The sequence below is a fragment of the Musa acuminata genome, chromosome BXJ2-6 (assembly GCF_036884655.1).
Source record: "Musa acuminata AAA Group cultivar baxijiao chromosome BXJ2-6, Cavendish_Baxijiao_AAA, whole genome shotgun sequence".
In the NCBI taxonomy this organism is placed as follows: Eukaryota; Viridiplantae; Streptophyta; class Magnoliopsida; order Zingiberales; family Musaceae; genus Musa; species Musa acuminata.
The window spans coordinates 36,335,547-36,362,442 of NC_088343.1; the positions used below are offsets into that span (position 1 = coordinate 36,335,547).

Sequence of the window (26,896 nt, forward strand, 5' to 3'; positions counted from 1 at the left end):
GAAGAAGAACAACCGCTAAGTATTCCTCGTCATGAAGTTATTTGATCTCGCAATAAAAAAGGGAAAATAAAATTCAATTCTAAGAATTTGGACCTGAGACATGAAGTTATTTGATCCAACAACGACACATTTCATTAAAAAGTCACTAGTATATACATCGAGTATGTGGGTAAAATGTTCGCACACACCAAGATTTAGAAGAGCGATATGAATTCCTCTTTGAGGATCGTTGTATCATCAATTTATATAGATACAAGATAAGATGTGAGAAGAAGCATCAATGGAGTCCTGTGACGGACAGAAGGACAAATGATTCTACCTTATTATTCCGTTTGCAATAGATGAGACCTTGCAAACCCCAGCGGACGTCATGAATGGCACATCCTTGTAGCAGGCTACCAGCTCAGCATCTGTATGCATGTCCAACTGTACCTTCTCCCAGACGTTGCTCTTGGCACTAATTATGTTGTCGGGCTCACCAGAGTATCCGGAGAAGGTTACTCGCTCACCAACAGCAGCTGATGCAGGTGGATCGACCATTTCTACCTGTAGTTCAATTATCATGTTAATACATCATAGATAACCTCTCGTACAATTAGCTGTACCATTAGCTGAACTGGATGCTTTCACAGCAAATTAATCAAGCTATAAAGGACTCATTTAAAATTGCAAGGCAGAAAAAAAAAGGGGAGGATAAGAGGACATCCCAGGACATTGTAGAATCCATCATAAAACAATATTTCGCTTACAAATAAAATCATCTCTTTGTCCCCTGTATTTTATTCTTACAGGAAGATGGAACACAAATAAGGAGGAATAAAAAGAAGAAAGAAGAGGAAGAAGGAAGGAGGAGAGGAGGAGGAAGATGAGGAGGTAAAGGATGAGGAGACAATGGAGAAGAAGAGGAGCATAAATTCTGGAAAAGAGGGTGACGGTGAGCCATGGGTGGCATCAAATGATGGCGCAAGGAGACAGAGAGGGTTCACAATTTGTGAGACCTAAAGGTTCGGCCAATCGAGGCTTTAAAAGATCCTTTTTTTAAAGACTGGATCGGATTGGATTGCATCATCCGAAATGTGGTGGTTCACATATTGATTCATGCGTGGATTAGTAAATAATGATCGGTATAGACTGACTTAGGAGAAATTAAATTTCTTGATCTATACTCTATAATTTCTTCCCATGATCCAAAAACTCTGACAAATAGCTTCTAGGTGCTTAAATACATGCTGTTGTATCGTCAAACTAATTATCATATAAAAATTTAGAAAGCCAAATTAAGGATCCAATGTTTTTTAACCAATGTTTGTTGTACCATCAGAGTCAGTATGGTATGGATGGTATGATCTTGTCCGACTCGTCATAGAGAAACGGTTCGCCCGCGTCCCCATCGATATGCCTCGACGTACAATGTGTTGGTACACAGGTATGTACCGTACGACAAATCTTTGAGATGGGTCCGATACCCGAAATGGTAAACCCAATTTTTAACCATGTTTTATCCAAAAGTATCAAGTGCGCTCAACAGAAAATATCCATATGTTCCATCCATCAGATTTATGCTGACTAAATCTTCACGTTTGATGTTCTCTTTCCTTTTCTTTTCTATAAACGACTGAGGTACAATAGATGCTCACAATGAATATTCACAATGAAAACCATGTAGTTATTTGTAATAATACATATTAAAAAAAATCTAATCTTAAATTTTTGGCTTGGATCCTTCAAATAAATTGATTACCATTACCCATGTAGGCATCGTCATAGATCCACTACAGAAAGTTTGAACATAATTTCTGAGCATCATGCAGTTTAATGCAGTAAATTCACCAAATGTGGAGATATTACTGAGCAAGCCTAAGCCTTTTAGTAATCTTAGAGAAGCTTTTATCCACTATCTGATGTTTTGCTCCAAGTAAAATAATCATATTTGACAGTAGTTTTCTTATTCTCAACTTGCCATAGTCATCTCAACAATGCAAAAGAAGATCCTACATGTAAAATATGCAATTAAATTAACTTTTGCCTTCCAGAGGAAGGAACTACAAGGGTAAATATTTTAACACAATTAAACATAAGTCTCCAGACATGAAACAACTTACAAACATGTCCCTATTCCCTACTTCAACAAGACTACTGATTTGTATTGTTTCAGATGATAATCACTTAGCATTTGAGCAGTATTGTTATTGTATCCTCTAAATTGTTTGCAAACAAAGAATAAGAGTACTCATGAAGACACAAACATCATCTACACAACAGAAAACCTAAGAAACAGATTTCAGGAGCAAAAAAATTCACATTGCATATCTCTCTTGGAAGCCAAATTTACTACTGCAAGATATAGGAAGAAGAGAATTAACAACTAAAGCATGGGGAGCATCATGACTTACTTTGGAATGGTCATCACTGGATGCAGCCAAGACCATTGCATGAGACTTAATGCCCCGCATTGTTGCTGGTTTCAGATTACAGAGAACACAAACCTTCCGGTTCTGTAGTTCAGTGGTTAAAGTAGGTGAAAGCTTAAAAAATTAGTATAAAGGAAAAACTATCTTTAATCTGAATAAATGTGAGGAAAAAAGAAGACCTGCATTTCTTCAAGAGGAATGTACTTGACAAGTCCGCTAACAACTGTTCTAGTTGATTCCTCACCCACATCAATTTCTTCCACGTAAAGGGAGTCAGCATCCGGATGCTTCTGAACTTTCTTGATGAGACCCACACGGATGTCAAGTTTTGTAATTGGTATCTCTGTTTCGGTAGGCTTTGCTTTTGGACTGCCTTCTGGCTTGCACTGTTGTTTCTTTGCATTGGCTTCTGCAAAGATAACAAATGAAATTTGACAAGATGTCTCTGCTCAGGAGAGTTTGCCAACAATGTTTCATTTGCATGTAAAGTTTGGTTGAGCTGTCTGTGACAGCACCCATGAATAACTGATTCATCTTGGTTGTCAATTTGTAGTATTACTAGGCTTTATCATTCGAAACTTTCATTCAGATATATCAAACCTATTGCAAGAAAATATAAACATCCGTCAAGAGCATACCATTTTTTAACATCAATAAAAGGGCAATTATCTGGTATACATGTATTGTCATACACCAGGTACAGATTCCTATCGGAAATGTACACAACAAAACATATTCAGTTGTTAAAATACTATAACATTTATGCAAAAAATTATTCAATTATTTCCTTTTTCATAACTACAATTACCTGGTTATGCAGTAGCCCAACTATAAATATCATTTTTACCGAACCTTAGACTGGCATATACTACTGGCTTCCACCACAAATTATTATAGGAAAGAAACTACAAAATAATGAATGAAGTTCACATTTACTATAGTGAAATTTTGAATCTTGTTCTCATTAAGATTTTAAATCTTGATCAGATACTAGTTTCATTATCCACCAGATCAGTACCATGCCAGAGTATCGGACGCTATACCAACCCATAACTCCAGGTTTCAGTTGAAGAAAAATTTAAAATTTAAATACCAAATGGTACTAGGTCCACATTCCTACCATACCCACCAGAATTTAAAATCATGGTTCCCATCAAGGATTATGAGCCCCCAACATAGAAGACCTTTACAAATCTTCACTTGCAACATCAAAGGTTGTATTTGTTCAAAGTATTTGAAATCATAATAAACTTTTTGCAGCACTGTTGACATCACTTTCGAATGGAAAAGTACACATAATCGAATGGAAATGTTCCTAAACATTTCCCTTGTTGTCATTACTATAATAGTTAACTATGTTTTTTCCAACAGAACGTAAATGAGTTACCTCAATTTGAGAAAAAGATAAGTTTCATGCAACATGGACTAGGAGTCTTGCTACCTGTTATGTTTGTGCTCTTTAGCTGCTCGGCTATCTTTTTAGCATCAGCTTCTGCTTTCACCTTTCTGTCAGCTTGACTACCAGCAAATCTCATCCTAAAGTACTCCACATCTTCATCTTTCTGGATTGCAATATTAAATAGTTGAATGGAGTAGATAACCAAAAATTTAAAAGTAGTAGAGATGAACAAACAGGAGGAAGTACCATGCACAAGTACTACATACCAGTTCCTTAAATAGTGGTTCAGGTTTCGATATACTGTGTCCAGATGGTAAAAAATTCCAAGGTTTCTTTTTGTCATCTGTTTCTCCTTTCTCGTTACAGAATGAGAGAGATGTTTTTGGTGATAAATTTAGCTGCCTTAGCACCTACATGTTGCAAGGAAAAGTAATATAAATCCAATTGATCACACAAATCTGAACAAGTTTGATCTGCAGAGGATACTTATGAAACTTATATGTTGCAAAAAAATGAAAAATGAAATAGTGGGTCTTAAAAAAATTACTTCAATAGAGAAAGAAGGCATAAAGGGTTCCAACAAAGTTGCAAGAAGGAAGACAAGACCAGCTGATGTCTTCATCACAATGGCACAAGAAGATGGGTCTTCTTTGTAACGCTTCCAAAATTGGCTCTCCTATATGGTATAAAGTCATAGAAGTTCCATAGTCACATCAATAAGTATCTGCATAGTAGGAAAAGAAAAAGAAAAAGAAAAAGAAAAAGAAAAAGAATATGAGAAGTAACGTACCTGTAGATATGCATTACCTTCACTAGATATGCTCATTGCAGTCCTCAAGCCTTGCTTTAGTTTTACCTGTCATATAGCAGAACATGTTTTTTATCAATATTAATTTCAGCCATTAGAACCAATCACCAGCACAAACTGACACATCTGACGGTTTCATAATCTAATTGGTAAACAAAAGAAAAACATAATCACCTTTTCCATGGCATCAAGATATTGGTCAACCAATTTACCAACTTTCTCTCCTAAATCTTTTGTCAAGTTATGTGACTCTGCATCAGGAGCATCAGGAACAATAGACTTATATCCTGCTCCTGCAGAGAAAGACAATTAACCAGAAAATACTATACATTAGTGTTACATAATAGTTGATGCTACAACAAACACTACCCAGTATTTGTGAACTATTTTAGGCGTGGACATGTAGCGCATACGTAGTGCAGCATTTGAATGCTTAACATAATTAAAATTTAAGGTTGCACACAAATGATTGGCAATGATCCCCATCAGAAATGACGACATCATAAACAAGAAACCACAAAGAATGTTGAAATGTCATAGGTAGCATTTACAGTACAAAAGTAAGTTGCAGAAACTTTACAAATGAATAAGAACAGTGATATATTCAGTTCCAGCCAGGGTAGCCACTAAAACTATTGGTAATGATAGTTATTTTAGAGCACTGAGGAGCAAGTAGTAACATAGAATACGATTCAGCAGCATCCAAACGAGCAGTTGCAAAGTTTAGTAGAGAAATCTGAATTTGGTGGCAATATCAAGCAGGTCTCGACAGCATAATCTATGCCAGAATAGAGGCAGAAGCTTTAAGCAACAAACTGATGTCAACTACAAGAAAAACTTTAACTTGAGGATACAAATAATTATGATTACTAGTATAATAATGGGAAATGGGCTACATATACTAACTTAAGCACTTTAACAAATTTTCTTTGAAATGTACAACTCACAAATTCTTGGCATGTCTGATGAGATATGTTTCAAGTCCCAACCATGATCTTTGATGCTGGTACTTGCATTGTTCATATGAATCATATATTTTCACAAATTCAGAGGGAATGGCTCACTTGAAAAACTATTATGTGCGATTGTCTTAGTTATGATTGTAAGCAATGAAACACAATTTACTATTCTTCACATCTAGATATTCTAATTCATGGCTTTTTCATTAGTGGTTCTTCCACCCACACATGCAATCTTCTAGCATCAAGCCATCAACCAACTAACTACAGTGAATGAACTCCTGTCTTGGGTGCAAGACATTTGCCAAAGCAATGGGCTACTATGTGAGCCTTTCTATGTTCAGCCCTGCCACATCAATGGAGAGAACCTTTTGCATGGGCTTTCATAGTGTATCCTCCACCAGGGTCTGCAGTACCGAATTGTACCACCCGGCGGTATGTACCGGTCCGATAGGTTGCCGGTACGCAGACTGCCTGTTACCGGTCTGAGTGCACTGTAGCAGTGCACTGTAATATTATAGTAGTGCACTGTAACACTGTAGTAGTGCACTGTAGCACTATAGAGTATACTGTAGCACTGTATCTAGATTTTCTGACCACTAGATTTTTTTCTTTTTACCCAAAGGATCGTTGAATACTTTGAATATTATACTAAAAATGTTGGGAGCCTTTAGTATAGTTGGCAACTCAGGTAAAGGACCTAAACAAGTGAACAAGTATATTTCCTTGGCTTGGTTCCATGATTTATGATACCATAGCAGTTGGTAGATTAGCTCATCAAAAATGAAAAAGCTCCATTAACCTGTTAGTTGGTGTTTTGGTATTATTGTAAGAATTTAGATTTGCAAAACTTAATCAGAACAAACACTATCAGAAAAGCCAAGAGAAGTCATCCAGAACAAGGTTGTTCTTTGTTGCTTGCTATATCAGAAGGGGTGAATTGAACAATGTAGACCTTTATATATGTCATTTCTCATGAACATTTCAAATGTATATCAAAATATAAGTGGGAACCCTCAAGAAGTTGTTCAAACTTTCAGCTTAGGCACAAGCATACATGATATTTGTATATCAAAACAAATGATGCATGTCAGCTTAACAAAGCACCCGTATTTCAACACAAGGATTCTTGTAGCAATAGGCACAAGTATCATGTATTTTATGCTAGAAAGGTATATACAAGCATCATTTGGACTTGTGCCTTCACATGCATTTCCCAATTTTTGGCATTGTTAATCATCATAAGGAAATGTATGCCACACTGTACATCATTCAATGGTACCAAAAGGCATCAGGATATGCCCTTGTGCCATAAATGACTATTCTTTTCCAAGAATACTTTAAACAGACCTTTTATAAGGAACTAGAGCTTATTACTGATGACGTGTCTCACGCATGTTAAACTGTCCTTGATGTTTGTTCCACGGTAGTTCTTGGGCTAGTGTGACCTAATAAATCCTTCGATGGTGTACCTCCTGTACACTAACAAGATTATCTCAGGTATTGTAATATTGTAACCATATTAATGAATATGGCATTTTGCCATTTTACAGATATCCTTTTGCTATGGGACCTCAATTATAAATTGTTGCAACAATAATGAAGCTCTCCTGTATTATACCTTTCAATTGAGCTGGTTGAGGTAAAAGCAAGCCCTTAACATTTCTTTTACCAAGAATATGGTTGTCTATATATTTATTTTGGATTTTGGGCTATGCTAAGAAGAGAGTGATAATGAAATGTGAGCTTATTTTTTTATATAGACACAAATCCTTAAGAAAGACAACTATGTGCTTCATTCATTTATTTTCTATAGATTTGATCGCAAGAGCATTCAAATCTTTGCTTATTTCAAGGTTTTCTTAGATCTCTCTTTACATCTCCTCAAACCATTAGTATTAGTAACTCACCTATCTAATTAATAACCATAGTATTAGCGAACTGTCCTCTACCAGGCAATACCAGTGTTTTGACTAGTATCGACTGGTACCGAGACGTACCGATCTGTCACGGACAAACTTCGAAACAGGGTGTTTGATGTAATGCTTATGTATGTCCGTGTCTTTTGGCATGTTCATGCCTTGTACAGCATATAGAGGGGCAGCCGAAGGCTTAATAGTCCCATTTTAGTTGGATTGGTGGCCTCTTTAGGCTTGTAAATAAAGGTTGTGTCATGTGGACACGTGCGAGAGATTTTCGGTCTGTAATGGACCATTTTACCCTTTGTTGTGCCATTGTTCAGAGCTTGTAAAGTCTGTTTGTAATTTGCATTGTCTATAAAGCGTTTTTCGGATATGTTTGCTTGTGGATCCCGATTGAGGTGTTCTCTCTAGCCCGTTCTCTCTTTTGTTGGTCCTAAGGGACAATGGGAGTCCTCAGGGAGGCTGACTTTTGCGGACGGACACGCAAGGGTGCCGCACGACTTAGGAAAAACCAGCTAAGTCCGTGACAGATGGTATCAGAGCGGGACAAGCACTCATAGAAACACTTAGCATGCAAACGTGGGGGACCTAGCGGGGCTGCGTTGAGGGCAGTCAGCACACGCGCGACCGTTTGAGGGAAAACGGGCATGGAGATGTAGGGAAAAGGAGTCGCTCGGAGGAGCGGGCATCTGACATTGGCATTCAGAGGAATGGCCAACCCTTCGCGCAAGAGGCACCACGAGAACAGATAAGCTTGGAAGAATTTGGAGCGCACAAAGGTTGGGATGGCTGAGTTTGAGCTGCGGCTCAACGTTGACAACTATACTTGATGGTGCTCAAGGCAAGCGAGACGCTTGATAAAGGATGAGACCATGCAAGGTGGAATGAGTTGTTCAGCGATCGAAAGAGTTGTGCAAAGCTCACAGAGGTGAGGGGAATTGCTAACTCAAAGAATTCGATACTCATGCATGGGCTTGTATGCGGACGATGGAATGTTCACGGCCATCCCAAGGCGACCGAAACTCGGCGCCATGGAGCATTGAAACTTTCTCTTCGGCATATGAAGGATACGTCCGTAGGAGGCTGAAGTGTGCAATGAGTTCAGCATGTTGCTAGGCCTTGAGGGGTGCAGCGGGGACTGTATTGACGGGGAGTCGCAATCTAGCAAGTGCGTTTGCAGGAGGCAGAACAATGCACAGTTTGTTCAGCAGATCGGAGTAGTCCAAGGGGATGGTGGTCTCCGAAACGAAGAGAGATGTTGCTCCAATGGGATAGTTATCCAGGAGGGATAAGTCCCGGCTCTCCAGAGGGAGAATCATGTGAGACGGACCTCACAAGTTGAGGAGGAATACCTCAACAAACAACAACTCCACGAAGCTCGATGGACTGAGCAAGCGGCGAGGAGTCGTCGCATGATCTCGCTTGAGAGAATGCATTGGTGGATGCATTGCGAGATCAAGTGGGGGAGCGACCCAAAGCAACTTAAATGAAGGCACACTTGGAGTCGATGTGGAGATCGGACTCAAGGGAGGGTTGACCCGTGGAATGGTGGGCGCGAGGGCCACCATCAACTCAATGTGAAAACGAGGAGCGGAGCAACTTGGGTGTAACTTGGCGAAGTACTCAAGCCGCATGAAGGGAGCCAGCATAGAAGTTGGAACGTGGAGCAGAAGCACAGTGCTTTCCTTAGACAGAGGTCAAGGACATGAACTCTTGCAGAGGCAAGAGTAGGACCATGTTGTTCCATGGGTCCTTCATTCTGACGGAGCGGACTCATCTTGCATGGTGCCAAAGACGAAGGGAGCTTCGGGGCACATGCACCTTATCTCGGAGAAGTATTTGATGGAGGAACTAAGGCGACTCAATTTGCGGAGGCGAAGTTGGGTACAGAAGGCCTTAGCACGGGGCAAGAGGACGCAGAGGCGAGTACTCTTGAAGAATATGCCATAGTGTTGCCATTCGAGTTGCTATTAAGGAAGCGGTGCGCAGCGGAGATTGTGCTGGTAGGGGCAGAGGCCCAGGATCCAGACAATGGTGCACAAATTACAGTGAAGTCGGTGGACTTTGGGAGCTACTAGGCGACGGACTGTCCTAGAGCAGTGCTTCATCTAGGTGTGACCCAAGAGTGGGTGGATGAAGGTCGATTGCCAAAGGAGCGAACAAAATCGAAGGTGGAGGAGACCCTGCGATGTATTGGCAGAGGCCACACATGGAGGGTTCACAATTCAAGTTTATTCCACAAGGATCAGAATGCAATGGAGATGTCACCAGGAGGCGACATGGTGCAGCGGATCGTGGTGGAACAGTTCGTGGCAATGCGATACACACGACTTAGTCCCGTAAGGGACTAGATCATATGGAGGTATGATCGGGAGCTACTGGAAGTTCCACTTCGGTGAACAACACGACGGCAAGAAGGGCTATGGATTCAAGGAGTGAAGGTCATGGTACCGCAGAGGCGGGTCTTCCGTGCGTGCATCGAATTTTGCTTCGAATGAAAGCCTTGGTCATCAGCATATGGGGGCTGTGTTCCACCAAGGGAAAAGTTCGAATGCAAGTACCAGTGAGTTCCATGGGAGGAACTTGATCATGTAGTGGTATGATCGAAGCAGCTGGAGAGTTGGACTGCTCCAGAGCTCATATTCGCTTAAGGGATCCCGGCAAGTCAGAGGACAAGGCCGAGTAAGCGAACGTTGCTACCAAGGAAGCTAAGGAGAACAGAATCAGTGTAAACCCTACAACGTGATGGCAGAGGCCATGCATGGGAGTTGCAGTCTGTCTTTCCATCGACCAAACAGACTGCTTGGAGAACACAGAGGTGTTGAAGCAGAGGGTCGAAAGGGGCGAGGAAGCGACGACGAGTCCAGAGGGACATAGCTACCCAAAATCAAGCAATCAGTTAGAATGGAGGTGGACTCGGAGGAGTGTCAAGGAGGCATATCTACTGATTGTGAAGAAAAGGGATGTAGATGCGAGGCGACGGATAGTAGTGCCATGGGCATGGCAGCGCCATGGTACCGCAGAGGCGGGACTTCCGTGAAGGTCATTGATCCCTTGCTCTCATAGAGGGAGAGCGCTTAGTTGTGAAAGGGGCCGAGGAGGTGGAGAATGCAGAGGCAATCTCCAAGTACCGAGACAAGGCTGAAGGGCAGAGGCCGAAGAACTTCGTAAGACCGGTGTCAATGTGCTTCTCATCAAGATAGCCGAAAGTGAAGGACTTTGGGTCATGCAAGAGTGCATAACCTGTTAGGATCGAGAGCACTAAGAGGGGGGGGGTGAATTAGTGCAGCGGAAATCTTACAGCAATTTAAAAGCTAAAGCTGCGTTCGTCCGATAAAAAATGATTTCGATATAAAAGCAGAATCACAGTGCAGTTTGCGTCTAAGCGCAGTTTTGCGTCTAAGCGCAGTTTGCGTCTAAACACAGTTTGCGTCTAAGCGCAGTTTGCGTCTAAGCACAGTTTGCGTCTAAGCGCAGTTTGCGTCTAAACTCAGTTTTACGTCCAAACGCAGTTTTACGTCAAAACGCAGTTTTACGTCTAAACGCAGTTTTGCGTCTAAACGCAGTTTTACGTCTAAACGCAGTTTTGCGTCTAAACGCAGTTTTACGTCTAAACGTAATTTTACGTCTAAATGTAGTTTTGCGTCTAAAAGCAGTTTTGAACCTTGAAAAGCGTTTTACGTAGAAAGCAATTTGCAGTTATAAATGGAATCCGAATGTAAGCGTCAACTGCAGTGTGAAGATCGTACGAAAACACGATTTACGTTTGAATGCAGATTCTGAAAGATCAGAGCTTAAAAACTCGTTCGTAAAGGCGCTGAGGGCAGTAGCAATGTAGGAGGTTTGCAGTAATGATAAAGTGCTCAAGGTAAAAGCAAACCAGAGATTTAGAGTGGTTCGGTCAGTCTTGACCTACTCCACTTTTGGCTTCCTCCTCCGACGAGGTCACCGACGTCAACTAGCTGCCTTCCTTCAATGGGCGAAGGCTAACTGCCCTTTTACAGTTTCTCTCCTTTTGACAGGCTCAGGAGACAACCTTTACAGATCCTTTCTCTCCTCTCTTTACAACTCAAGACTTGAAGAACAGAAGGAGGAGAACTTTAGGACTTTACACAAATTTGAGCTCTTAGAATCACTGAAAAGATCAAGAATTCGGTGTGGATCTGTGTCTTTTCAGTGCTGAATGGGTGGGGTATTTATAGGCCCCAACCCAGTTCAAATTTGGAGCTCAAAACGATCAAATCGATCAAATCCCAGAATTCTGGGATCAGGCGGTTGCACCTCTTGACTGGAGAGGTGGCACCGCCTGGCAGAGCTCGAAGACTGAGCTCAGGCGATTGCTTCTCTCTGCCAGAGCTCGAAGACTGAGCTCGGTGATTGCATCACCTGGCAGAGCTCGAAGACTGAGCTTGGTGATTGCATCACCTGGCAGAGCTCGAAACTGAGCTCGGTGGTTGCATCACCTGGCAGAGCTCCAAACTGAGCTCAGGCTGATGCACCTCTCTGCCAGAGCTCGAAGACTGAGCTCGGTGATTGCATCACCTGGCAGGGCTCGAGACTGAGCTCAGGCTGATGCACCTCTCTGCCAGAGCTCGAAGACTGAGCTCGGTGGTTGCATCGCCTGGCAGAGCTCGAAACTTGAGCTCTGGCGGTGCTACCTCTTGGCAGAGGAGGTTGCACCGCCCAGTCTAGCTCGAAGACTGAGCTCTGGGCGGTTGCACCTCTCGGCTGGGGCGGTTGCACCTCCCAGCCTCGCAGCCCTGGCGGTTGCACCTCCTGGCTGGGGCGGTTGCACCTCCCAACCCCCACAGCCCAGGCGGTTGCACCTCCTGGCTGGGGCGGTTGCACCTCCTGGTGCAATCAGGGTCCGAATGGTTCACTCCATTCGGCCCACTTTGAATCTTTTCAGGGGCCCAATTGCCCCAAGATTAAGCTAATGGGATCACCTCCCATTTTCATGCTTAATCATCATGCTAACTACGATTAACTCTAAGACAACTTCTGCAGCTTTGCTCCGATGCGTCAATCGCTTCTTCCGGCGAGTTTCCGGCGAACTTCCGTCGATCATCCGATGAACCCTCGGTGATGCTTCTGCGGACTTTCGGCAAACTCCTGGACTTTGCGATGATCCACTTGGCGAGTTCCGACGAGCTTCGCTTGGCAAGCTTCTGGACTTCTCGGATCTGTTCCCGCAGAACCTCCGACGACCGTCCGTACTTCCGTCGAACTCTCGAACTCCCAACGTGATCATGAACTTGACTCCGGCGCAACTCCTGCTGCTTGTCTATTTTTCATCGTAGTTAATCCTGCACACTTAAAACAAAACTTCGATCGAGACAATTAATCCTAAGCAATTAACCAAGTTGTCCGGCATGTCATTGGTCCCTCGACGCTTCGTCTGATTCTTCGGCGCATCGTCCTCTCCTGCGGCCTATTGCCCAATCGGCCAGTTGACTCCGCAACTCCGATATCCTTGGCACAATACCCGCTCTACTTGGCCCGATGCCCGAGTCCACGGCCCGAAGCCTTCTGTCGATACGTCGACCGATCCACCGGCCCGACGTCCAATCTTCTGACATGTTCCTCCGGCACAACATGATTTTCCTGCTTTAATTGTCTCATCCTGATCAAAGCATCCTGCGTTACTCAAAACGCAGATTAAATCATATATCAAGTAGTTTCATCATCAAAATACGAGATTCAACAATCTCCCCCTTTTTGATGATGACAACCACTTGATGACGGAGTTAAACTTAACTCCCGGAGTTTAAACAAACTCCCCCTATCAATATGCCATATTGATAGAACCTTGAATTCAACCTGAATTCAAGTCATTGCAATATTCATCATGAATACTTGCAACACGTCAACATGAACATATGTATAAACTTATGCATCACATGTCATGTCATCAACATACTTCTCCCCCTTTGTCATCAACAAAAAGGAGAAGTACCACAATCAAGTGTTTGTGATATTGGTTCAATTCATTGCATGAAAAACATAGTATCAAGTTTTATCATAATGCAATCTTTGGAGCTAGAAGATTTAGCAAGTATTTCATCATGCTTAGAACATTCATGCTATCAAGTTTTAGATATGCAAGTTTTATAGCATATGAGATAGCAAGTTCTACATCATGTAAGCTAGCAAATTAGAGATGTTCAAGAAGGCAACTCTTGCTTCTTGAAAATTTTGCTCACTTTGCTAGATGCGCAAGTTAGCATTTTTGCCTCTTTTGAGATAGCAACTTTTTGCTTCTCTTTAGACCAACAAGCTAGCAATTTTTACGATATACAAGTTTCACAATATATAAGCTAGCAAAAATTTCGAAAGCAAATACAAGATAGCTTTCTTGTGTAAGCTCATGATTCTTGCTTCCTATTGCAATGTGCAAATTGCAAGTTTTGCTTCAACTAAGATATTCAAGATAGTGATGTTCAAGAAGACAATTTTTCTTCTTGAAATGAGCAAGTTAGCAATCTTTGCTGCTTAAGATAGGCAAGCAAGCAGTCAAGTTTTTGCATCTTCTTGACTTGTACAAGCTAGCTATCTCCCCCTTTGTCATTGTAAAAAAGGAAGAGAGAATATAGTTTTGTACTTCTTTTTTCCTTTTACAACGATTTCAAAATCATGACAAAGGATGAATAATCAAGTTATGAATGTCAAGACAATTTTTCATCATGAATATTTTATCATTGCATGCATCATTATCATAAGTTAAAGTATTACATGCATGATATCATATCACCATTCATAATTACATTAATGTTTCAATATAGCAATTTCTTCTCAAAATGTGTAACTTGGCACTCATAGCATTTTAGATCATGATTTACATCATATGCAATACATCACATCATAATTAGAAAGCAAGTATTGCATGCATAATTGCACATCATAAATGTTTCATATCATGATGGTATCAATTTTGTCAAATTATATCCTACCATGCATGATCAAAACTTCTCCCCATTTTATCATTGAAAACAAGAAGAAGGTAGGGGTAAGAGCATAAAAGTGTTAAATATTTCAATTATTTCAAGGCATTTACATCATAGATCAAGTCATGATTCATGATTCATCATAAATCAAGTTAGTTTTCAATCATCACATAAGGCATTTAAGGAATTTTTGAAACATAGGAGAATGATTAATTTAAACACACAATGTTTCAATCCAATCCAAGTCATGAATATCAATGCTTTCATATTGTGAGTATCAATTCATGAATACCACAAGATATTATTTGTGACTTCAATTTTGCAAGATCAATATTATGATTTAAATAAAACTTATTCAAATCAATTCATAATCAAGTCATTAAAATTAATTTCGAGATTCACAAAATATCATGAAATCAAAAGACAAGTTGCATTTCATTTGAAGAACTCCTTTTTGATAAATCTAGGGAGCATAATGAACGATCTTGATTTATAAAGAGCTTCATGTTATAATTATCAAGATCATGATTTTAATAATTATTCTCTTTAGCAAAGAATCACAAAAGCACTTTATTTTTGCATTAGAATTCTCATTGTATTATGATTTATAAATTCTTTTTCTGCACATGAATCATAGGAGATATGTATGTGAAACAAATCTTTGCAAGCAAAGACACTATCATTCATATTTCAAGATGGAATTTATAAGCAGGAATCATTTCATCAAATCCATTTTAGAAAAATATTTTTCATAAGTGTATGAGAAAACCCGATTGTTAGGATACCAATTGTTAAGTGAATCCGAAAATGAAATTAGTACTTTCATGCATTCGGATAAGATTTTGCTATAGATTTTCAAGTTCAATTGTGAAGATAAAACATGCTCATGATCATAAAAATTTATGTATCCAAAACATATAATTTCCAACATGTTATAGTGTAAAATCATCATGGCAATTAAGTGATTTGAACATTGAATCAAGAATGTCCGAAAAATAATCTTAACACGTTCATGCATTCGAGCACATTTTTGCCATAGTTTTTCAAATATACTCATGAGAATAACACATGCTTATCATTGGCTTAAAACCTCATGCATAAAATTGTTAATCAAAATATTTAATTTCATCATTATGCATTTCTTCAAATCAAACATGATCTTTAATTAAAGTCGAGAAATATCAATGGAAATCAACGTAATACACATTTTTACTTCTTAACCATGATTTCATATTTTCAATCAAGATCATTTTATTTATTTATTATAGCATATGCAATATTATCATTTTCGAAATTACTAGCATGATCATGTAATTTTCAAGAAAATTAATTCTAAACTAAAAAGAAAATACATCATGAAAGCGTCAAGTAATTTCAAAATAAATCAAAGGCATTTTAATTACCTCAACGTCGTAGGCTGTTAAGGCGTAGTTTGCCACCTCGCTTTTGTTGATTTTTTCTTCGTCTTCGGAGGAGCTCGATTCATCCCAACTTTTGTTCTTCTTCTTGCGTTTAAAGCAAGTAGTTCCATTCTTTTTGCTTTTTAATTTTCGTTTCATTTGTAGTTTAAGTTCACCATCACTTGAGCTTATGCTCGAGTGGTCTTCAAATGTTCTATGTCCCAAATCCTTCCTGTTCTTTGGAAGGTTGTTTTGTTCATCATTGTCCTCATCACTTGAGTCATCGCTCAAGTGGCATTCATTTGTCCGGAGTTCCAAATCCTTCCTGTTCTTTGGAAGGTGATTGTGTTCAACATGTTCATCATGTTCATTGTGCACCATTTCGTATGTTATCAACGAACCAATTAGTTCTTCAAGTGGTAAGTTGTTTAGGTTTTTAGCTTCTTGTATTGCAGTTACTTTTGAATTCCACTTCTTAGAAAGAGAACGCAAAATCTTGTTTACGAGTTCAAAATCCGAAAAACATTTTCCAAGAGCTCTTAAACTATTGACGACATCCGTGAAACGGGTGTACATGTCGCCTATAGTCTCGCTTGGTTGCATTCGAAAAAGCTCAAAATCATGCAATAAAAAGTGAACTTTCGAGTCTTTGACTCTACTAGTTCCCTCGTGCGTGATTTCAAGTGTTCGCCAAATGTCAAAAGCCGTTTCGCACGTAGAAATCCGATTGAACTCATTTTTGTCCAAAGCGCAAAATAAGGCATTCATAGCCTTTGCGTTTAAAGAAAAATACTTCTTCTCCAAATCCGACCATTCGTTTGTTGGTTTAGAGGGAAGTTGAAAACCGTTTTCAATGATATTCCATAAATCCAGATTTAGAGAAATCAAGAAAACTCTCATTCGAGTTTTCCAGTAAGTGTAGTCCAATCCGTTAAAGAACGGTGGACGAAAGACCGAATAGCCCTCTTGAAGAGCCATTTCTCTCGGGTGTAAATCCGAAATGAGAAATACCCTGCTCTGATACCAATTGTTAGGATCGAGAGCACTAAGAGGGGGGGGGTGAATTAGTGCAGCGGAAATCTTACAGCAATTTAAAAGCTAAAGCTGCGTTCGTCCGATAAAAAATGATTTCGATATAAAAGCAGAATCACAGTGCAGTTTGCGTCTAAGCGCAGTTTTGCGTCTAAACACAGTTTGCGTCTAAGCGCAGTTTGCGTCCAAGCACAGTTTGCGTCTAAGCGCAGTTTGCGTCTAAACTCAGTTTTACGTCCAAACGCAGTTTTACGTCAAAACGCAGTTTTACGTCTAAACGCAGTTTTGCGTCTAAACGCAGTTTTACGTCTAAACGCAGTTTTACGTCTAAACGCAGTTTTGCGTCTAAACGCAGTTTTACGTCTAAACGTAATTTTACGTCTAAATGTAGTTTTGCGTCTAAAAGCAGTTTTGAACCTTGAAAAGCGTTTTACGTAGAAAGCAATTTGCAGTTATAAATGGAATCCGAATGTAAGCGTCAACTGCAGTGTGAAGATCGTACGAAAACACGATTTACGTTTGAATGCAGATTCTAAAAGATCAGAGCTTAAAAACTCGTTCGTAAAGGCGCTGAGGGCAGTAGCAATGTAGGAGGTTTGCAGTAATGATAAAGTGCTCAAGGTAAAAGCAAACCAGAGATTTAGAGTGGTTCGGTCAGTCTTGACCTACTCCACTTTTGGCTTCCTCCTCCGACGAGGTCACCGACGTCAACTAGCTGCCTTCCTTCAATGGGCGAAGGCTAACTGCCCTTTTACAGTTTCTCTCCTTTTGACAGGCTCAGGAGACAACCTTTACAGATCCTTTCTCTCCTCTCTTTACAACTCAAGACTTGAAGAACAGAAGGAGGAGAACTTTAGGACTTTACACAAATTTGAGCTCTTAGAATCACTGAAAAGATCAAGAATTCGGTGTGGATCTGTGTCTTTTCAGTGCTGAATGGGTGGGGTATTTATAGGCCCCAACCCAGTTCAAATTTGGAGCTCAAAACGATCAAATCGATCAAATCCCAGAATTCTGGGATCAGGCGGTTGCACCTCTTGACTGGAGAGGTGGCACCGCCTGGCAGAGCTCGAAGACTGAGCTCAGGCGATTGCTTCTCTCTGCCAGAGCTCGAAGACTGAGCTCGGTGATTGCATCACCTGGCAGAGCTCGAAGACTGAGCTTGGTGATTGCATCACCTGGCAGAGCTCGAAACTGAGCTCGGTGGTTGCATCACCTGGCAGAGCTCCAAACTGAGCTCAGGCTGATGCACCTCTCTGCCAGAGCTCGAAGACTGAGCTCGGTGATTGCATCACCTGGCAGGGCTCGAGACTGAGCTCAGGCTGATGCACCTCTCTGCCAGAGCTCGAAGACTGAGCTCGGTGGTTGCATCGCCTGGCAGAGCTCGAAACTTGAGCTCTGGCGGTGCTACCTCTTGGCAGAGGAGGTTGCACCGCCCAATCTAGCTCGAAGACTGAGCTCTGGGCGGTTGCACCTCTCGGCTGGGGCGGTTGCACCTCCCAGCCTCGCAGCCCTGGCGGTTGCACCTCCTGGCTGGGGCGGTTGCACCTCCCAACCCCCACAGCCCAGGCGGTTGCACCTCCTGGCTGGGGCGGTTGCACCTCCTGGTGCAATCAGGGTCCGAATGGTTCACTCCATTCGGCCCACTTTGAATCTTTTCAGGGGCCCAATTGCCCCAAGATTAAGCTAATGGGATCACCTCCCATTTTCATGCTTAATCATCATGCTAACTACGATTAACTCTAAGACAACTTCTGCAGCTTTGCTCCGATGCGTCAATCGCTTCTTCCGGTGAGTTTCCGGCGAACTTCCGTCGATCATCCGATGAACCCTCGGTGATGCTTCTGCGGACTTCCGGCAAACTCCTGGACTTTGCGATGATCCACTTGGCGAGTTCCGACGAGCTTCGCTTGGCAAGCTTCTGGACTTCTCGGATCTGTTCCCGCAGAACCTCCGACGACCGTCCGTACTTCCGTCGAACTCTCGAACTCCCAACGTGATCATGAACTTGACTCCGGCGCAACTCCTGCTGCTTGTCTATTTTTCATCGTAGTTAATCCTGCACACTTAAAACAAAACTTCGATCGAGACAATTAATCCTAAGCAATTAACCAAGTTGTCCGGCATGTCATTGGTCCCTCGACGCTTCGTCTGATTCTTCGGCGCATCGTCCTCTCCTGCGGCCTATTGCCCAATCGGCCAGTTGACTCCGCAACTCCGATATCCTTGGCACAATACCCGCTCTACTTGGCCCGATGCCCGAGTCCACGGCCCGAAGCCTTCTGTCGATACGTCGACCGATCCACCGGCCCGACGTCCAATCTTCTGACATGTTCCTCCGGCACAACATGATTTTCCTGCTTTAATTGTCTCATCCTGATCAAAGCATCCTGCGTTACTCAAAACGCAGATTAAATCATATATCAAGTAGTTTCATCATCAAAATACGAGATTCAACATAACCAAGGAACGAAGTAGGCAGTACGCGGTGCTGTACCTTTGCTACTCAGTGGAGTAGGCAGTAGGGTTGATGGAGAAGACGGTACAATCCCAGAGGCGACCAAACCTATGAGAGAACTACTCCAAGTTGGGGTGAAAACTTCCTGCATTCCAGAAGTTCAATGGCATTGAGAAGGTGAATTACAGTAGCTAACTCAACGCAAGGAGTGCAAACACTTCATGTGCTTCAGAAGTGTGAGCAAAGAGCAGGCGAAGGCCAGTAACCAGCTCGATGCATGAAGTACAACCTCGAGGAGGCGAGCGAAGTCAAGTAACCTTTGCCTTCTCAACTCTTAAGAGAATGGGCGAAACCGAGTACCCCAATTCTCTTATCTATCCAGCAGAGGAGCTCTGCACAAGTTCAAAGACCATTCGAAGATAATGGAAGACAATAGTTGTCAAATCCTCACCAATGGTGATCAGTGCTACTGAGAGTAGATTGTCCGCTTCATTTCCCAATGAAATGCCAATCGAAAGCGGAAGTGATGCGAACCTACTGGGATGTGACAACTAAGTGAAGGAAGAGTCAATGAGCAAATTTTGTGGAGGAAGGACCCAAAACTTCAGAAGTTTGCGAGACGATGCTCGTTAAAGCTCCAACAAGCATCCACCCAGTTCAAGCAGCATGAGGAATTTGAGAGACTGGCGCAGTAAGGATGGTCTTTTCCTTCATCTAGGGGATCCGCAGGAATCAACAGTGATCAACACAACTCAGCCAACCCCACACCAGAGTCAGAGTCATTGGTGAGTTGCAGCAGCATGGCGGATCAAAGGTTCGACTACTCAAAAACAGCAGCGGAGAGCAGCTGGGAGCCAAGAGGCGCATTGTAGCTGGAGCAGAAGATTGAAGACTCAGCAAAGGCGAGGAGTTGTAGTGTCGACAAAGGCTTCAACGAGGACGTCGAAGGAATAAGTGGGGGAGAATGTCACGGACAAACTTCGAAACAGGGTGTTTGATGTAATGCTTATGTATGTCCGTGTCTTTTGGCATGTTCATGCCTTGTACAGCATATAGAGGGGCAGCCGAAGGCTTAATAGTCCCATTTTAGTTGGGTTGGTGGCCTCTTTAGGCTTGTAAATAAAGGTTGTGTCATGTGGACACGTGCGAGAGATTTTCGATCTGTAATGGATCATTTTACCCGTTGTTGTGCCACTGTTCAGAGCTTGTAAAGTCTGTTTGTAATTTGCATTGTCTATGAAGTGTTTTTCAGATATGTTTGCTTGTGGATCTCGATTGAGGCGTTCTCTCTAGCCCGTTCTCTCTTTTGTTGGTCCTAAGGGACAATGGGAGTCTTCGGGGAGGCTGACCTTTGCGGACGGACACGCAAGGGTGCCGCACGACTTAGGCAAAACCAGTTAAGTCCGTGACAGATCGGTACCGCCCCGGATTTTGACCATTACCGAAGCATACCGATCGGTACGCCCTGGCATGGTCGGTGAAGGTATTTTTAAGGTTTTATGATGTACCAACATACCAACGGTATATATCGGTACGCACCGTACCGAGCAAAGCTCGATACGCCGATACGGACAGGCATTAAAAACCTTGATGCACAGTAGATGTAATGTCTAAATTAATATATTATATGCAATGTGCATGAAATGAAATAAAGTATTCCTTTATTGCCATACTTATTGGTTAATGCTATTAACTCGACTTTGTAGCAACATTTTCTATCCTGGGGACCAGCCTTAACGAGTATATTTTGTACCATTAAAGTATAGGCTCTACTGGGCGAGATATACAAGACATAGCTACTCAGACTGAAAATACCCAAACAAATCATTAATGACCTCAGACAGGTAGTACTTCCAACTGGTCATATAAAAATTGTACCAAAGCATCCAATCACATAATAGTATCAAATAAATTAGTATTATAACAAACAAAATAAAGGCCAAATATATGCCAATATGTAAGGTATTCTTTAGCAATACATACTGATCATTGATCTTTGAATATATATACAGATGAAGCTCCATCATATAGAAGATATGCTATTTAAGAATGATTTTGTAACTAAATGTAAAAGGATGCAGTAATATCTCAGGTACTGCAACTACAGCGATTTCTAACATCATCAACATCTAACCTTCTGGTTTGGCAATAAAGCTCAATACACGATTCACAAAATTGCCCAAGTTATTCAGCAGCTCACTATTCAGCTTAGCCTGTAAGTCTGACCATGTAAATAAAGTGTCCGATACCTAATTTGTTAAAGCAATTGGACTTAGTGTTCAAGTACAAAGAGCTAAAATGAGAAATTTGATATGCCTGATAAAATATAACTAAACTTCTTCCTTTAAACTCACCTCAGGTCTATTTGTAAGCAAGTAGTATCTCCACACTTCTGTGGGAATATTTGTATCCTTTGCATCATTACCAAAAACTCCAACACCCTTACTTTTAGAAAATTTTCCTGCCAAACAAAGAAGCAACATGAACACATATGAAAAAGGAAAGGAAAATCTCATATATTAGCTGCCATTATACTGTTTTAAAAAATCAGTTTAAACTTTAAAGTACATCATAATAAACTCTTGTTAGATTTTATATATGTAGGGTCCTTTTCTAAGGACTTAAGCTTTTGGATTAGTAATAATCCAATCAAAATCTTTAACATGGTATCGAAGTAGGTTGTGTGTTCCAATTCAATATCTTCCCCTATTTTTTTCATTCAGTGCTTAATTAATGTTGGTTTAATATTCTTTTTCCTATTTTGCTAGTACCACGCAATTGGGTTCAATTTTACATGTCATGCAAGCCCGGTTTGCAACAAAACGATGACTTTAGAGTTTATGAATATGTTGGGTCCTTTCTTAATAGCTTAAGTTTTTGAATTTTATTCTAACCCAGTTTGCACAAAAAGAAGCAATTAGATTTTATTCTGAATTTCCAAGCATTCACTAAAGGGGGCATGATATGCTGGAACTATTGCACCTTGGACAACTATGTCATTCAAATTTGTTGGACCTCAAGCAACTACACAGTGCTCTGGATCTTGGTTGCAGTTAAACAGTAAAAGACGCCATTACATTCCACAAGCATGGTCCATCATATCCATGCAACGGCACCATGTGTCACAAGTCATGGGTATGTTGTTAAGGGTGATGGTGCTCCTTTGCAGATATGGTAACCCAAGCAAACATGGAAGACAACAAGCCACCAGAGAGCTCCATGCCTGTTGAAGTGCTAAATATAAACCAAGTATCTACTTCTCTTTAATCTTCTTGTCATTTGGAAGTCAATTCATCCTTCAAGTTCTGATTTTTCTTCCATCATGAAGTCCTTGAACCAGAGAGTTTATTTTTGATGTAAATATCCTTGATGGAGGACATCAAATGAAGCAGCTAGCGCTACCTTATTAGTTAGTTTGTTCACTTTGGACTGACAAGTAGTCAATGGAATGGAGGAATAGGTTGGAAGACCTGTAGGACAATATGACTAGAAGAACAGACAATTAAAATTCTGTCATTTTGCTAGCAAGCAAAATGATGATCAAATAATATTATGCTTGTATATGAATTAAAGCATCAAACCAAACAAGAATTGTGACATATTTCACCCTCAATCAACAAAATATCTTCAATGCATTGATATTCAAATTGGCACAAATTGGTCCATGTCCAAACTGCACCATGGATTGGGACAGTTCAAATATGCTTTAATATGTTTTAATATGGTTCAAAACAAATTTCAGGTTCAGTTGTAGGTAGCCGTGAAATTGTCATGGTCATATTAGAAAAGTTCTTTTATGTGGCAACAACACCAAGGGAAAAAAATTATAATAAATTTCTATTGCAAGATTAATCAAACAGAGGCATCAGAGGCAATAATCTTATGATTCCTGGGTATACAACAACATGAACAAGCCATAATATCTCAACTATTTGGGGTCAGCTACATGCAACTCTTCCCACCATTGAGCAAAATATAAATGCCTCAGAATTTATGGTTTCTTTGCCTTTTTCTTTTTCTGTTTTTTCTTCCTTTCTCTCTTCTATTTGTCTTTTCTTTCTTTTTGTTCTTTGGCACAACTTTGTCCACATAGAGTGGCAAATAGTATTTGTGCCAATGCATGAATTAACCTGACTGCCACCCAGTCTATATGGGCATCCAAATGGGAATTCTTGGTTGAAAGGATGATGCTAAATTTTACATGTTCATGACAAATATAGAATGCAAAATACATCCAAAGGTTGGACAACAATACCTGTTTCATAATTTAAATACTCCGTGACACTTATGGTCTTCATCATCGTCCACTTTTCACCGGTTCCAATCAGTGTGGAAGGAAACATTACCTGGAAACAAACATCAATATCATGAACATTTAAGAGGAAAAATAGATAAATACAAATAAGTATAAACAAGTTGTCAAAGGCTATAATAGCTGGAATAAATGGCTGGTGCAAATTACCAAAGGTATTTATGAGAATAACTGCATATATATGCAAATGCCATTGCATGACATATGCTAGTGAGGTAATACCACCGTATGTGTTTTTAGCCTGTCTCATGCCCATTTATGTAACTAGGCACATAAGTATGCATGTACAAGGCACTACTGGCTGAGTTAGCTATCCCACTTCAATAAAATGCCATATCACAACTTGAAAACCCAAAAATACAACAAGTTTTAGTAAAGATGAAGGGAAAGCTTTTTAGAATCCCGGACCCATATACATTGCTTGAAAGCTCATTTATTTGAAAGTGACCACATTAGGCATTGCCTTTGATGTAGGAGTGGTAAGTAAGTTTATGCAGACTCCGAGAGAAAAAGATTGCAATATCTTTAGATCTTTCAAAAGAGCATTTTAAAGCAGCTGATAAGATTGATATAACTGCATTTATGCATGCTGATTGGGCTCGAGATTATCTTGAATTCAGGATGAATGGAATGTAGCTCTTTAGAAGGGAACGAGCGAAATAAAAGTAGATAGTGCGGAGACCTAGTTCAGTTGAGGCTTGACTCATTAGAGGCAACCAAGGGAGATCGACTGAAAGGTTAGGGTAGATGACCAATGAAAACAGATGTGATGACTGATGAATTCACTACTACAATACAGTATTGAACTAAACAAGGATTGCAATGTGGCCAGCAGGATACCTTGATGGACATGGGTGAATGCATGTAAGTAGATAACACCCAGATAAGCAACACAGTATACATAAAAGTATGCTCTTGATGACAAAACTAACACAATAAAAAATATGTGCAAAATAAGGTATTGGTTACAGAAAGGCACTTAAAATCAAAGAATGTAATGTAGTTTTGCCATGTAAGAGGGTCAGTCAGTAATTACAATCAAAGAAATAATACAGTTTACCGTGTGAAATGGCACGTTATCCTTGCCCATGAACTGATACAACTCCACATTTTCAGGGTTCTTCCACCATTTCTCCCACTCGAGAGTGTAGCATGCAGTGATTGAGATATACCCAATTGGGGCATCGAACCACACATAGAATACCTAGACAGGTGAATATCAATCAATTTTAAAAGTTGAACATTAATTAAAAGATAATCCAACAATCATTCAAACATCTGGAAGCATAAGCAAAATATGATCCATTAACAAGGGACCAGTCTAATCTGCAAGCATAATTAAGCCTGAATCAACATATGTAATTTGTTAAACCTTGTCTTTATACTTTTCATGTGGCACAGGAACTCCCCATTTTAGATCTCTTGTAATACAGCGAGGTTTCAGGCCTTCCTTCAGCCATGCTTGTGTTGCTTGAATTGCATTTTGGCTCCAAGATCCAGTTATCGACATACTGTCAATATAGTCTTCCAATTTTTTCCTCAGCAAGGGTAGCTCTAAAAACAAATGGTCTGTGTCACATATGTGTGGAGTCCTTTGGCATACCTGAAGAGTCAGCAACCTTGGGTCAAAATACACCAAAGCATAATTTAATATTTATTTACTCAAGGATTTAAGACAAAGAGACTTGCACATAAAGATCATGAAAATGTAATTTACCTTGCACTTGGGATCTATCAGTTCAGTTGGATTTAACAATTTTCCACATTTTTCACACTGATCGCCACGTGCAGATTCATAATTGCAATCCAATGTAGGGCATGTTCCCTCCACAAGCCGATCAGCTAAGAAGCGTTGGCATGTATCACAATAGAGCTGCATATAATTTTCAAACAATTTAACAAACAGCAAGGCAAAACAGACTTATGCCAAGAAGGAACTTATTTGATTCAATCAACAAACGTACAAAACGAAAGAAATACCTGCAGCATGGTCTTTTCAGATAGCCAATTATTCTCCAACAATTTGTGAAAAATTGATTGGCAGATTTCAGTCTGCTGTGGAGAGGATGTGCGTCCAAACTCATCAAAGCTTATGTCAAACCACTTATAGACCTCCTTATGAATTTCATGGTACCTAAATTATGAACAAAAGGCATTTGTAAAAACACAAGAAATCTTGGATTAGGGAAGCAACCTAATTCACCACTAATTTCCTATGCTTTGCATGAGAAAAAGAATATGATAATATCACCGAAGTTCTACATATATATGAATGGAGAAATTTGATTGTCCATTAGCAAAAAGGACTAAGAAAAGTTATCTTTTGTGGGCACAAAGATTTAGCAATAATGATTTCAAACTTAAAAACCAAATTTGATGCAACTAACTTTATGTTTATACCATAAAAAGTTGGTGAAAGTCCACAAGCTCAAATTGGTAAGAACCTCATCTAAGAAACTTATAATCATCACAAGCTTAATAAATTGTTTTTATTAAACTGGAAAAACAAAAAGGCCTACTGAAAGCAGAGTAGAACAGAGCTTATCAGGGAGGTACAAACTTGTCACAGATTTCCTTGGGAGAGCAATTCTCCTCCATAGCCTTTGTCTCCGTAGCGGTTCCATACTCATCCGTCCCACAGATATAAATCGTATTATAGCCCCGCAACCGGCAATATCGAGCAAACACATCCGCACTCAAAACGCCTTTGCCCAAAATGCAAGAAAAGGTCTCATTTTCATCCTCACAACGCCGAAACAATCCACAAAAAAAATCATTTTTAGGATGAAAAGCAACAAAACAAAGAACTGATAGGGAAATTACACCCAATGATATTTCCAAGGTGGGGGACGTTGTTGACGTAGGGGAGGGCGCTGGTGATGAGGATGTTACGGCGGCCAGGGACCGGAAGCGTGGGGGAATTCTCCGCCGGTGTGTCCTCCATCGCTAATTAGATCGAACGAGGGTTTCGTCGACGTTTGTGTACGGGGCTCGTACTATGTGCCGGCACTCAGCCGGAAGCCAAGGAAGAGGCTATAGGAGGAGTGCGGATTCCCTACAGGGAATCTTGTGGGGTGCGCTCCCCAACATATGAGCCGTCCACGACATAGACTTTCAACCATTGGATTCACTTTAAGATGCGATAAAATACAATCCAACGGCGATTCGATGGTGATGTTTTGGTGATATCCTGACGTTGAAGGCATGCGTCTCGCATCCGATTCGTGGGCGCATCTGGTGCGACCCACAGG

General features: G+C 40.7%; 1 protein-coding gene across 2 annotated transcripts; it reads right to left on the reverse strand.

The window, feature by feature from the left end:
* Positions 1–106: 106 nt before the first annotated feature.
* On the reverse strand, positions 107–26,706 carry LOC103989021 (probable methionine--tRNA ligase). 2 transcript variants are annotated; one of them, XM_009407751.3, is made up of 17 exons: positions 26,469–26,705; positions 26,206–26,350; positions 25,626–25,779; positions 25,363–25,518; positions 25,018–25,248; positions 24,706–24,849; positions 23,589–23,679; positions 21,688–21,794; positions 21,468–21,582; positions 4,793–4,911; positions 4,601–4,666; positions 4,358–4,486; positions 4,077–4,220; positions 3,853–3,973; positions 2,591–2,820; positions 2,394–2,495; positions 107–546 (listed from the first exon to the last, which is right to left on the reverse strand). In XM_009407751.3, the coding sequence occupies exons 1-17, from the start codon at positions 26,587–26,589 to the stop codon at positions 316–318; spliced, it is 2,406 nt and encodes an 801-aa protein (XP_009406026.2). In that variant the 5' UTR covers positions 26,590–26,705; the 3' UTR covers positions 107–315. The 2 variants fall into 2 exon arrangements, with proteins under 2 accessions (XP_009406026.2, XP_018682359.2); XM_018826814.2 differs by lacking the exons at positions 107–546; positions 2,394–2,495 and having other exon boundaries at positions 2,769–3,011; positions 26,469–26,706.
* Between the last annotated feature and the right edge of the window lie 190 nt (positions 26,707–26,896).

Coding starts and splice junctions, on each gene's coding strand:
- LOC103989021 (XM_009407751.3), bottom strand. CDS start 26,589: ATGGAGGACACACCGGCGGAGAATTCCCCCACGCTTCCGGTCCCTGGC. Junction 25,519..25,625: donor CTGAAAAGACCATGCTGCAG/GTATTTCTTTCG, acceptor AATTATATGCAG/CTCTATTGTGATACATGCCA. Junction 4,487..4,600: donor AAGGTAATGCATATCTACAG/GTACGTTACTTC, acceptor TATACCATATAG/GAGAGCCAATTTTGGAAGCG.